This window comes from Poecilia latipinna, unplaced genomic scaffold, assembly GCF_001443285.1.
Source record: "Poecilia latipinna isolate Pla-1442-1.1 unplaced genomic scaffold, P_latipinna-1.0 Scaffold302, whole genome shotgun sequence".
Classification (NCBI taxonomy): domain Eukaryota; kingdom Metazoa; phylum Chordata; class Actinopteri; order Cyprinodontiformes; family Poeciliidae; genus Poecilia; species Poecilia latipinna.
Window position 1 is genome coordinate 45,888 of NW_015112918.1, and position 14,680 is coordinate 60,567.

General features: G+C 37.7%; 1 protein-coding gene across 11 annotated transcripts in view; it reads left to right on the plus strand.

The window, feature by feature from the left end:
- The window catches only part of LOC106948690 (netrin-G1-like), a 73,473-nt gene that overhangs the window by 38,917 nt on the left and 19,876 nt on the right, over window positions 1-14,680 (plus strand). For all 11 annotated transcript variants that reach the window (XR_001425226.1, XM_015034516.1, XM_015034517.1 and 8 more), the window contains one exon: window positions 10,097-10,269. Coding sequence is in view for 10 of the 11 variants with exons in the window: in XM_015034516.1 (XP_014890002.1) it covers window positions 10,097-10,269 (173 nt within the window). In the remaining variant the exon portion in view is untranslated. The remainder of the gene's footprint in view (window positions 1-10,096; window positions 10,270-14,680) is intronic.

The following is a 14,680-nucleotide window of genomic DNA, read 5'->3' on the forward strand; positions in this document are numbered from 1 at the left end:
ATGAAATAAATAGTAGTTGTTCCTTTTCTTGCCATATTATGAATACCCATAATTTTTTGTTGCAAAAATATTTATTAAATAGCCACATTTGTTGTTTTTTTAAGCATCGGGAAAAAGCTTTAGCCTGCTTTCAGCCAGCTGACTGATAGTGCTCAGCAACCGGTGGGGAAGGAGTCCAGTGCTGCATGTAGATTAATTTGACACTTTCTCTGAAATCTCATTAGAAGGACTTTAAACTATGGAAATTGTGTGACAAAAATGTCAAACTTTTGAAACTGAAACATTTTTAGACCTCGGTATAGCTTGAAACATCTATAAAGACTGTAAGACAAGCAGGACTATGGTACATAGATATCTAGTATTTTTCACTAAAAAGCTTTGGGAAAGTATCAGCTGGTGCCTGTGGTTCCTTTAGGGCCATCTTTTAAAACCTAATTCTCACCGCTATATTCTTTGCAGTTGAAGAGGATTTCTTTCATAGTAAAATATATGCAAACTGTGCAGAAAGCAGGTTTTAGGTGGGTTTAAATTGTTTAGGCTAGTAGTATGATCACTTTAAAAATTTGCTTTAATATTTTAGAAGAAAACAAAATGTAAAACCAGATATTTAAACATCCAGGTTCGATACAGTTTTGTGACGTTTGTGTTTATTAATTTATTAGCTGCGTGATCGAAATCTGATTTCAAAAACCTTTAAAACAAAGTGAGCTCAGACTTAAATCTGAAATAATGAATTTGAGACGTGGCACAGGTTTCACTCTTCTTTCCTCTGTCAGATTTGCCCTTTATATCGCCACAGAAGGAAAACACAAACTGTACACATACACACACACACAAACACACACACACAAACACACACACCACTTTTTGGCTCGCATTCATGTTCTCACATGCGGCACGCACATTCCCAGTCCTCTAAGCTCATGCCCTATGAACCATGACAGCTGTAGCCAGCTTGATTGACAGAGTTTCAAAGTCAGGTTCAAGTGCAGGTTCACATGACTCCAGTGTTGCTTTTGCTTTCCACCGTAAGTTTTCTCTGCAGCTCCTCCGTCATCTGATCACTTGTCTTCCACCAGATGTCTGTCACATGCTGTGATGTTTTCTGCCAGTCATCTCCTAGTCTCCAGTGTTTAATTAGTGCTCATTAAGGGACGGGCTGTCTTTGTAAATAATATATGGGTGCCAGAGAAAGTGCATCAACATAAGCTGTCTCTGAAGAGGAAGCAGCCATGGATTGTAAAATCATCAAGTTGCTCGTTGGCTGCAGTTGCTCTGTGATCAAGGTTTTCTCGAAGTAAAGCAGACAAGCTTGTTGGGGCTTGTTAACGGTTAGTGCTGCACGTCCCTCCATGAGTTTATGAGGGTGTTTACTCTCTAATGAAGTGACAAACTTATTCCCATCATGCTCCAAAATTGAAATACTTTCCACGCGGCTCGTATTTACAATCTTGCTGCTGAAGAATCTGCAGTAGGCAGAAAACCTCCGAGTTTCATCTTAACATACTATTTCTTTTTCTCGCTGATTTCTCCAGGGCTCCCTTCTCTTCTCAGCTGCCTACATCACCTCACAAATAATACAACCCTCCACTGCGATCGCTGGGGAGGGATTAGGGCCTTAGACATTGGAATACTGTACGACTACATCAAGGCACTACTCAATAATAGCTCCTGTCATTGAAACAAATCATAGGCTTTCGAGGGCAGGGCCCGGAGCTATGCAAATTTAGGTTTCATTTTGCTGCGGTAGAAAATTGGAGCAGGGGGAATTAACTTGTGATCCATTCCTAATATTTCTGCAATAATTTGGCGAGCTCTGGCGGGGATACTTTATATGTCGATGGGGGACTCAAACAATTTGTCTGATACTGCGTTACACCACCAAGGATGATAAAATTGGCCACAACACGGAGCGACAAAAACAAACCTAATCGGACTCTTCAATTTCACGGTAACAGACCTTGCTGTAATGAGGTGACTCTCCCTTCTCGTCTCAACACCATCCGCAGTGTTAAAGTAGGCAATGCAAAGAGGAGCTGTCGAGCCTTTTTGTGAAAGTTGGGTTTTATTTCTTTCCTTAATATATACCTTTGATGATGGAAAGCATCAAACAGGCGCCATAACTGACAAAAACAAACTGTGGTTTATGTAGACTAATACAAAGGAGTGTGTAACTGTGAACTGGAAGAAAACGAACACAAAGATTTTATATTTATGTGAGATGCTCGTTTATTCAGTCTTCTGCTGCACCACCATATTTTACCTTGGACATGATGTTTTAGGGGTTTTTTAGCGTAATATGACATGTTTGTAGGTTCCCATAGGACACCAGATGGAAGAACTTCTTTCTTTCTGGTTTCTTCTTGCCAATTTTCCTGAGGCTAGGATTGTGGCACGTTCAGTTAACAGTTCTTCCACCTGAGCGGTTGATCTCTACACCTCCTCTAGAGTTACCATGGGCCATTTGGTCATCTCTTGGAAGGTGTGGCTGATGTAATGCTCTTCATATGATTGGCTGATGGATTGAACACTTCTCTAATAAATCTTCATGGTTCATGGGATATTGTTTAGTAACCTGACTACTAGAACCTCTCCAGAGTTCAATCCCTGATGTGTCTGCTGTATTTCATGATGTTTGACTAATAAACCTCTAATGTCTTCATAGGGATGAGGTATGTATACAGAGATCAAATTCACACAATCTTTTTGAGACATTTGGAATGTATTTAGGGTTTTAGAGTAAAGAGAGATAAAGGCAAATTAGGTAAATAATGTCTACTGATTAAACTTTAAAAATGTAACATTTGTAACCATACAGCAAATTCAAATAATATCAATTTTTTAACCAGCAAACGCTGGAGTGGTTTTGCAGCAAGAATCTGAAATCGTCTCTGTTGGTGTTGGGATGCTGATCATCCCAACACCAACTTGGTGTTGCTTTATTCTGGGTCCAGAATAAAGCAAACGGGACTGGAACAGAAAGGTGGACGTTTGGGAGACATGCTTTCCAAAGATTCAAAGATATATGCAAATTCTCTGTTTATTTCTCAAAGAAAATGAAGTGAACCTAAAGGTTCGCTGGTGAGTCACCATCAAATTTAGAAATGCTTCTGTGCAATCTATATTAAAAAAATGGGGTAAAATTGCAACATTGCCCACAGTTTGTTCTTGTCTTAGTGATTCTAATTTTTAAACAAATCTAAACCAAGTTCTTTAGTCTCTGTTGATCTGATGAGACAAACTGTTGATCATCATTAACATTCCATCACCTGTGAGTTGTGGGGCTTTGTGTCTGATGCTAGTGATGGGAGTAGTATCGAACAGAGTCTTAACGTGAACACAGGATTTGTTCCATTCAAAGAACAATTTAAATTATCCGTGTTTTTGTAAGAGGAAGCCATTTTATCCCTAATATAGTTTTATAGAAGCTTGGAGAGTCGTGTTTTTGAACAGTAATCTATGTTCTTAATGAGAAAATGGTTTTGTATATATACATTTCATTGGACAATGACTCTCAGTGCATTTTGCTGGAATCATGAAGCCATACAAATGATGATTTTATATTGATTTTGTCCTGAATTTCTTCAGATCAGGACAGTGTGTGATGACTTTAGATGTTTTTTAGCCTACGTCATGTTGTCTGACAGATACTATTGAGTTGATTCCTTAACTGGTTAGTCAGTACCAGTGTGGTTAAATATGGTGGATTGCATTAATTCATGATTCAACAAAAAAGGGTTTGCTATTCTTTTTTTGTTGTTTTATTTTGTTTTGGTAGGTTTTTGTCTTTTCTTTTGATGAGCTGCATCACATGAGTTAAAATAGGAACAAAAAACACATTGTAAAGATGTAAGTATGTTTTTAGAGCACTTATTTACGTCATCAAAACATTTAAACAAGGATATATACTAAAGATAAACTCTTGATAAACAGAGAAATGTTCTCTGAGATTCTGACTCACAAAATTATACTGATGTTGCTAATGGGAAAAAAAAATGCAGAAGCAAGCCAGCTTAAACTTTCAGTAGATGCTCAAGAGCACCTTCTAATTCTGAAACTGATTAGTGCTTCATGTGCTACAGTGCTTTTGTTTTCTTTTTGAGACAAAAGCATCGCTCCGTTACCCAGTAGGAGTTGCCAAGTTACTCCAGTTTGTCCAAGGTAACGCACTGACACTCTAAAACTTGCAGCAAGGTTAAAGTTGTGCTCACCAGCCTTGATCTCTTCATATCTTTCAAAGCAATCACTGCTTAGCATATCTGAGCCTCTGCGAAGTGTCTGGTTGAGAAAAGTTTCGGGGAAACTCAGTATGTATTTATACAGCATGGAGGCACATTACAAGCTCTGACCATGGGTGACTTGTTCGAGGGAGCAGGTGAGATACGGACCTGAGGGAAGCTGTTTCGCTCATTCTTATCAGTCAGAGAGGCGGCCATGGGTTGAATCTCTGAAGAAAAAAAAAATACTGTCAATGTCAAAATGGGCACATTAGGTTGTTTTTTTTTTTCAAGCAATTGTCTCCATAAATATTGCAACTTTGAGACAAAAAGTTTGAGACGACACATTTCAGTAAATATAATTCTTTTATATAACTGCTACTCTTCCCTATTTGTCTTTATCCATAAAGATTTTGTAAAAAAAAAAAAAAAAAAAAAGGCACTCTGTCATCATGTGTGCTTCATCTCTGAGGAAGGTTAGGCAAATAAATCTTTCCACTGTTGTAAAAAGAAGAATGAATTTCCATAAAACATTTCTGAGGGGGATAAAGAAACCAAGTTAAACTCGGTATGTACGTAAATAAAATGCAACAATTCCTATGTCAACTTAGCTGAAATGTGAAGATAGAAAGTTTAAATGGTCAAACAAAAAATGTGAATTGTTGCACTTTGACACTTTAGAGCTGTTTGGTAATCGTTATTCACAAATATTAACTAAATTATTACAAATATCTTTCGATGCTTGTTTTTCCGACTTAACTGTACAGTGGGAGTTCTTAAATATTCAGTGGGCCCCCAGTGTTTGATGGAATTAGGAACCAAAGCTCCTCTTCTCCAGTTTTGGAGGTACAGCCAATCAGCACCAAGAATGCTGATTGGCTGGATTTTGACATTTTGAATTATCTAGTGTTTAAAAAAATACGTTGGTCTTAAATGATCTACTTATTATGTTGTTTGACTCTTAAGTGATGACCTTAGGCTAAATGTATAATCACTATTGTGTCAAAGGATTTATTCAGTAATTTCTAAATGCTTCATTTGTAATAAATTAGCGACATTGGTGTCTGATATAATTTAGGAAAACATTTTTTTTAAATAATACCCATCTGTGTTTTCCTGGGAGCTCAGTGTACGTGTGACCCGGAGGTTAGCACAAAGAAAGTTTTCTTGAACTCCTAGTTCTCTGGTCTATTTATTTTTTTGTAGTGTCTTAAATCAGGGAGTTTATGATCTATCACAAGGACGAAACATTGTGTTTGACACTGGGAGCCATTTAACACACTGCTAAGTACCTAACAGCCAGCTGGTAGGTGGCAGAAGACAAAGGACACCTCTGCTGTCTTCTTCAAAATATCTTCACAAACTCAACACAAATGTCACCTCAGTTGTCTAAATGAATTTATCCAGTTTTGCAGAAAAACTTGCAGGACGCCTGTTAGGATAAGAAAAACAAGTTGCATTGCGTCTTAATTTTCCCTAATAGGATTAAACAATATGATTACTACGTTAAGCATCTCCTGTTTACTCCAAGGAGTTTTTTTTTTTTAAATTGAAATAGAAAGGAACTGTTTTTCTTTTTGGTCCTTATTCTACCTGCTCTGCCATGCACTTTGCCACCGTTCACTCCAAACCAACCACCCGGCAGCCGCTCCTGGTGGATGTTAAATGAAAGAAAGGCTGTCGTCTTCCGAGCATTGTGCCAGTCCATTTAAGTATGCCTATCGGTCCCCCCGAGAAACGATGAAAACCTGGATTTTCATCAGTCATAGAAATCCCCCCTGGTGCCCCGGACAGAGCATGAAAAGGGGAATGTTTCAGCTTTGGGGTATTGTGTTCGGATGATGTGCAGTGTTAATACACACTACAAAACACTTTTGTATTTAGGCCAAAACTGTACATTTTGACACCAGCATATGTTCACAACATCCCAGAGTGTCTTGTACCAAACTGTAAACTAGACGTCTCGTGACTTTCTTTTTATTTATTTATTTATTTATTTATTTATTTATTTATTTATATAATCGTTATTTACCCAGAGGAGTTATTAAGGACAAATTATTATTTACAAAAGTATCTCTCTGGTTGCTCCTCTTCCTTTGTAAAGTGCACAACTATGTTGTCCTGATAATAGACGCAATCACGCTGTGGATTGCTATCACTCCACAAGAGTTATAGCTTAGCTCAGCCCGGCAGTTTAATTTGCACAAAAGACTTCTTATCCATGAGGGAGCATCGGCAGGTAAATTAGTTGCACTAGATTCGATATTTTTCTGAAAATATTTAAAAACGACATATTATTATCCTCCCACTTCATAATTATGAACTACTTTGTGTTGTTTTGTCACTTAAAATCCCAACAAAGGGATTACATCTGTTTTTACAAGCTGTAAAAAAAACAAAAAAAAACACAGGATACACTTTTTTTTTTTTTTGCAATGCACTTTATGCTACAGTATAGCAACAACAGATTATTATGAACTAAATTTAATTTGTGCCAATCGGTTGGAACCACTAAGTGAGTTTTGGCTCATTTAGTTTTGAATAAATTGTGCTTTTTTAGAAAGGTTAAATGATCACAAACATTTTTGTTGCGCCAAATAAAATCCTTGCTAAACGTATAATGAATGTGTGTTCAGACTTTATTAAAACAGGCAGTTTTGCAGGCATTTACACGATCGCTGGAGTCTGAATAGTGAATAGCTAGTGAATAGCATTAATAGCAAAGGAAGAGGCGAGGGATGTCTCCCTTCTTGTGACCAATATCAGCAGCCACACAAAAAAAAAAAGTTCTCCGATTTCAATATGACAATGCCGGCGGCAAAAGCATTGCATTCCAGAGCTCCCCTGAGTCCACATCCTCTCCTCTATCAGCCCGCTCGCCGCGCCGGTTGGGCCTGATGAGCCAGATTTTGCTGGTTTTTAATTAAGTGGAAGGTCAAATCTCATCGCTCTTGACTTCGGGGAGCCGCTGCTGTCTGCATGGCAGAGGAGCTACACCCAGTCATTAATTTTATGGAGCGGGGACTTTAATTGATTAAAAAGTTAAGGACAATGGGGAGCGTGGGGTAACAAGAGTATTTTGTTAGGGTAAGAATCCATGCTGCTTATGAATCTTATGTATTACAGCTCTAGATTTATGTTATTCATGACTCTAATGCTGTTCTTCTAAAACATATTATTATTTTTATTATTACCAAGCATGACAAAATGAATTTGATCACCCCCCTCATGTTCAAACGTAAATGTCTATTTCATCTCTATATTAAGACCCTTTTACTCTAATACTTATACATTTAATTTCAAGAACACCAGTGAACAAAAAATCACAAAGAACAGGAAGCAGACCAAATAGGTCAGGGTTTAGGTCATAGATAACTTGAAAATGGCAGTTCTACTATACTGACCATCGGTTTTCTATCCTTTCTGATTAAGCTAAGATGTTTTGTAAAGACATTTTGGCAAACCCTTCAATCTCTAGATGCCCAAAGCTGGCAGAGTTGAAAACTCTAGAATTACAAAAGGTAATTCTAGTAATTCTAGTATGTCCAAACCTGTGGACTGTGGGCCTTAATAAAAACTGCTTTTTTGTTTTTCATAAAACTTGGATCGAATGTTTTCCATTTGTTTAGTCCACACCAGTGATAACTTTCCTTGAAAGCCCTTGCTGTTTGTAGCAAAGGTTACTGAATGGGTGTGGCCAAGTTTATTTTTGAGGCACAATTCACTGGATGCATACGACTCTACTCACTATAACATTAAAACGAAAGCAGTTCTCTGTTTTCCATTTCAGATTATCTAAATGTGTCATTGAACATCTCATCCCAAAAGGTTTAACACCTTTGGCCCATAGCATCTACTTTATATTCCTGTACCGATGGGAAGTTGCTGAAATGCATCCTCCAAGGTGGGATAAGCCTCTGAGGTCGACTTGAGTCATTTCCCTTTTTTTTTAGTTGATAGAAATAGTAAAGATAATCCAGAGATGAAACAGGGAATGCAGCGATCTATTGGACAGTGGGCATGACCCTTTGGAGTGTTTTCTTTGCTGCTTTGCAGCTGGCATTGCACACACAGACGCATTTGTAAATGAGAAGATTCTAGAGAACAAAGAAAGTATTGTTCAGCGGATCATACAAGAGAAAAGCCTATTGAACGGATGAAAAGATATCAACTCCCTGAAGCACCTCTGAGACTGCACTGGAGTAATAGTTTTGGAAAATGAAAATAGAAATTGGAAAGTAGGATTTTTTTGTTGTTGTTTTTTGTTAAAAAAAAAAGTATTTTGCCTTGTCCTTCAGTGAATTAATGTGTTGTACCATAGTGCTAATAACCAAAAAAGGCTTGCTAAATCAAACCTTACAGATTTAAAAATATATAACACACTTTTTCTTAAGGGTCACTTATTTACATTCCATACAATAAATCTCATACAACAACTTCAGCAGCTTTGAAACCTGTTTAAGACCCTATTATATCCTAATATCACTTGCCATTTCTAGGTTAGACATGGAGCATTCTAGAGAATATTTCCAAAATTATTAACATTTTAAAGTGATACCAACCTGTAGCCTGCTACCTCACTTCCTCACTGAGGAGTCTGTTTTTGCGAGGCTAATTTTCTGCTCAGAACAACTGAAGAGAGACGGAGCCTTCTGGATTTCCTTCGTTTTGCTGTTATCTAGACCAAACCATGAATCATGCGTACAGCTCCATTCCCTGTCCTCCATTAATAAAGATGGATCTAACAGTAAGGCCAGGAAGTCAATTAGAAAGCTTTATTTCGGGCTCCTGCTGTCATTATTCTGTCTCATGTTCACTGCTGGCAAAAGAGGAAAAAAAAAAAGCCTGATCGGTCTTAAACGGGAAGAGTCTTCCCTCGGAAGCACTTTGTAAAAACAAACATGGGCTTGATGTGAAACCGTGAGCCGCCCGAGCCTCCTGGGAGGTCTACAGTGTCAGATCCACTTCATGCTCTCCTCCCAACTGATTCACTTTCCTCCCACCTCACAAGAAGCTGAGGTCACAAGGTGTAACCTTTTACCCGACTGGGAGTAACTGTAAACACAGAGAGCTATATTTGGAATACATATCTGGAATATGAACTGTAGTCTTTCCTATTGCAACAAGCGCAGCCCTCCTCTGCCTCTGATGAAGCTTTTCCGTGGGAGTGAACACAAGTCACAGCGGAGAAAGGTTATATTTTGAGTACGTGTAATTTGCTCTCTGCTTATTCCGACGGTTGAAGTCACTCTAAATGAAACCGCAGCTATCTTGTTTTTCACCTAAGCCTGGAAGCATGGCTCTCTCACTCGGCCAAGACGTTGTAGAAAACTGTCAGGCCTTCTCTCTTCTCCTGGCAGGAGCATCTGTCAACTCTGCTGCGGTTCAGTCTAATAAACCAGCCTCGCCATCTGAGTTTCCAGGCTGAAGGCTGTCTTCAACGAACAATGCAACTTTAAAGATAAAGAACAAAGAGAATTCCCAGGATACACAGCTTTTTTCCCCCCCTTTTCTATCATCTTTCTAACAGGCCGTGTTTTAAGCTCAATTAGTGAATCTAACAGAGCGTCTTTTATTTAGCTTTCACAGAGGCAAAAGTGACCTTATTTGCAATGCTGTTCTCTCCGCTGGGGCGCCCACAAATGAAGTCTTGTTTTCTGTTTTTAAGGAGAGTATAATGAAGCTTTGAGGAGGCATGATCCAAGTCAGATAGCCCACCAGGATTTCAATTTACCCGTGTCAAAGAAATTTGAAAGGCACAAATAAAAATGGCCGTGAGGGCCGACTCTGTATATTCCCCACAGAACGTATTGATTCGGTGGATTCAGCTCAGTGCCTATTCAAGTCTTTGTCTTTTGTTGCTTTTTCTTTTGTCTCAGGTGCAAGTGCAACCTGCATGCCAACAGCTGCGTGTTTGACAAGGGGAAGCTGGGCTGTGAGTGTGAACACAACACAACAGGGCCCGACTGCAGCCGCTGCAAGAGGCACTACCATGGCAGGGCCTGGAGCGTGGGCTCCTACCTCCCCATACCCAAAGGAACTGCAAATATATGTAAGTAGAAAATATCTGTCTTCTGTAGGCCAAAAACTGCTTATGCAACTAATTTACTGGCTGAATACACATCATTCACAGTTTTTTTTTTTTATTACCGATACTAATACATGACAATGAAATATCTAACCACTAAAGTGTCAAAGTTTTCTGCAAAGCCATAATGCATAAGGGACTCCAAGTCACATCTTACAAGACAAACTCTGTAGACTGTTTACCATTAAAACCAGACAGTTTTATGCTCTACATAGAAGGGCTTTTTTTTTTCACAGTTTGTTATTAAATCTCACTCGCTTGATAATCTTTCTTTGATTTGTTTAAATTCAGACATTTATATCCTCTAAGGTTACTATTCATTTAAACAGTTTAGCCCAGATGACCAGGGTCAAGCTTCTGTTACAGTACAGTAGTAGAGAAAGCACATCTGTGGATGTATGCTTCATTATGTGACATACAGGAAAAATGAAAAGCAATCAGATGAGATAAGATAATTAAGGACCCCCGGAAATCTAGACTATACTTTGACACAATTTCTAAAAAGAGCTGCTAAGTGATTTTATCCAAAGTGAAACGAGTCCCATCTGACATTTGCTGAAAAACCACTCAGCGATAAATAAACTGCTTCGTTTTGGCTCACATGTTCTGTAGTTTTATTTTTTAAAAATGTAGGTATTTGTGTCATTGTTCTGTTATTTAGTGAGTACAATTCATTTTAGTAATCCTACATGAACTAAAGCAAGAAAGGTTTTGTCAAAATTTGTGTCAGACTTTAATCCTTTGCTATCACATCACGTTCAAGTGGAAGACCACAGAATCTAATTAAGTTAACGAGCAAAAAAAAAATAATTATCATTTTATTTACACCTAAGGCATCAATGTCCAGTGTCAGTTCTCAAAGGACAGTGTTAAATAAAATTTGAATGAAAACCTGTGAACAAGACACAAAAAATATTTTTGAAGGGAGATTTTAAGATCAATGGTGATAAAAAATTTAACTCTATGACCATAAAGACAGAAAAATGTTTTGGAAGACTTGAAGTGTGGCTTTACAGCTACAGTAGGTCACTTTTAGAAAAATTTATTTTTTACATATTTGTTAAAACTTCACTATGTCCTGACAGCAGAATATCAAACAAAAAATTTCTAAAAAAAAAAAAAAAAAAAAAAAGTGAAGTGCTTCAGATTCCTCGCAGTGATCTTACTGACGTTTGCAGAAATCGACCACTTCGGGTCAGAAACAACCAATCAGAGCCAGGAGGGTTTTTGTGCCGTCAATCACACCCAATCACCTGCATCGACTATTCTAAACTTCCCTCTGGTCATTGTAGCCAAACAGCTTTATTGTTATTTACTCACACATACATTAAGTAGGTGTTAATTTTTATTATTTTTTAGAGTTATCAAGCGGTGTTACGTTAAGCCTCTGAAATAGCCAGGACTTTAATAAAAAAAAGAAATGCACTGTATTTCAAAACCGAGTTTATAGCAGTAACTAAGCAATTTAAATAATATCTGCTCTTCCTTGTATAAAGAATGAAAGATTTAACCAGAATTATTATGCGGTTACCTTGAGTTTTTCTAGTTAATTGAGAAAAGCGAGCGCAATACCAAGTAGGTAACTACTGCTGGTTTCCTGGTAACATTAAATATGACGGATTACCATCCTCTTAAGTTTCATAAGTTTACAGCTACAGTAGCTACTTAAGTTTCATAAGAAACTTGGACAAGTTTCTTATGAAACGTCCTTTTTGGACTTTGCGTCACTGGTCAACAGTTTTCTTTAATCAATTGAATAGAAAGGTTTTGCAACCCAAGCTTAAAGGTACAAGAGTTTGCAAGGTATCTACTAGGCAGAAGGTGCTCTTTTGCATTATCCCCATTATAATCTTGGACAGGAGTTGAGTCACATTTATCAAATCCCATGCCAGGGGGCAGGGAAGCTCATTGCCTCAATAAATCTAACACAGCTATGTAGGGTTGCGGCAGTAGATGGCCAGGCGTGGCCAGATGGTGGAAGATCCAGTCCTCTAGTCCCAGATTTTGCCCTTTTTTTTTTTTTTTCTCAGCCTTGCAGTCTGCAAATCTCACAGCAGCAGTCCTCCAGGATTTATAGCAGGTTTTTCAGTTGCTCATTTTGACCGTCTGACTTGAATTCTGATTAGGTTTGAAGGGGGAAATGATATTACTATTGATCCCCTACTGCACCGCTGCTCTTGTTGTTTTTAATTTGATGTTGATTAATCGGATAATTATCTAGTGATTTGTATGGATATATGCTCCATGAATCATTTGCATGTTTGTGCGCAGACCTTTGAGTGTGCTCACATCTAGACTGTGTGCGGGAGTCTGTTTACGAGAAACGCTGAACTCTAAGGAGATATTGCTGGATTTACCCCTGTACCTCCTCTGTCTTATTTGCCTCCCTGCAATGTGGAGCTTGCTGTCAGATTGACAGGCCATTATTAAAAAAAAAAAAAAAAAAGAAGAAAAAAAATCCACCGCCAGGACGCATCTGCCCTGAACTGATGAAACCGAGGTCTAGCCATATCAAAAGCAATATTAGCGCTTGTTTGGCTGTGGCATAAAATGCAATAATATTGTACATGGAGGTGACGCAACAATATTGGTCCCCCAGGTGTTGAATGAGGACATTTTGTCTTGAATTATTCTTATTTCTCTTGAGAACAGATTCAGACACTTAACATGCCTTCATCTATTACATAGAGTGCTTTGTATGAACAAAATGAAACACACAGCTGCTCGTATCAGGACAAATACGTTGAACATGCAACACGTAATTATGGTTTAATAGGTTTCATCTGTCAGCAACTCTTCCTCTTTTATCATGGCAGTCATTAATCTCTGGGTAGGGTCTATTACATATTTATTTCCCTGTACATGGAAGCCTGGTATAAAATGAGTTACAGCCAAAAAAAAAAAAAAAAAAAAAATCATAGCCTTCAGCATCAGGACATGACTAAGAAAGACTGAAATTCAAGGTTTATGGGATCAGTAGGGTTGTAAAAAGAAACAAAGTTTAAACTTTTTATTATTTTTGCTTCAATCCCTTAAGATAACACTGAAATGTATCAAAATGTACCACGTCAGGTCTGAAACTATAGTTTTTATTCTATCAATTTTATTTGCTTGCTTAAAAATGAACGTGTTGAATGCATTCCAGTGTTTTTATACACCGACTGGAGGGGAAAAAAAATCCTATAATTCAAGATGCTTGAGTCAATCGGTTAGAGATCAGAATCGGACACATTTTTCCATGATCAGTTCTGATCAGTGATCAACTGCTCAAATACTGAGAAATCTGTTTGTTAAACCCATCAAAACTAAAATTCACCATCGTTTGTAATCTGTCAACATATCAATCGACTGCATTTATGTTTATGCCTATTTTTGTGTTGGTTTAATAAAAAAAATCAGATAAAGGTCAGGGACATTTATGCTTGATCTGTCAGTGGGGATAATCTTGTAGTTACTTCAGTATCTGATAGATTCAAACCTATTACTCCTTTCAAAAAGCTGCTGCACGCTTTTCCTCCAGTATTCCTTGTAATAAAAAGGAATAGGTCAAAATTGCAACCACCAAGCCAGAACTACAAAAAAAAAAAAAAGCTGCAGAAATCAGTATCTGCCAAAAAAAAAAAAGCTGCAGAAATCAGTATCTGCCAAAAAAAAAAAAAAAATCAGCATAAACTGCTTCTGCTTCTAAAAGGAAGCTTGAAATTGTATGTTTAGGCAGTTAAAATCAAATACTGTTATTTTTTCTACCATCAGCTCCTTGTCACCGTACTGACGAGTGTACAGTGACTTGCAAAAGCTCTCACATCCTTTTACCTTTCAGAAGCACTTTCATTCTCGCTGCAGTAGAAAAGAGGTTCGGATCGGCAGATTAACTCCAAACAGGTCAAGTTTCATGATTCTGATGGTTTACGAGGTGTAAACAATCACATGTAGATCGTTTTGCACGTCAGAATTTTTTGTGCCCTGCAAGTTTCAGAATTCAGTACACTACTAATAGTTTTGCTGTTGACAGATTCTCCAAAGGCGTGCGGTTGAATGAGCTTTTAATGAGGATTACGAGAGCAAAATGCATGTCCGTATTTTCAGACTTTTCTTCTTCACAACATTGTTAGTCTGTCACATAAAATACGTTAAACGTTTGTGGTTGTTACATGGGGAAAAAAATGATAGAAAATATCACGGAGTATTGATAATTTCACCAGATTTAAGTACATTTGTTGTAAAATAATAGATTAAAACACATCAATAACTTATAAAGCATGCTGTATATTGCAATAAGGCTTTTTTGTAATTAAAGTAGCACTTACTTTGCTGAAGTTATTAAAATAAGTTATTGAGTAAACATTTAGGTCAGTGTTTTTCAACCACTGTTCCG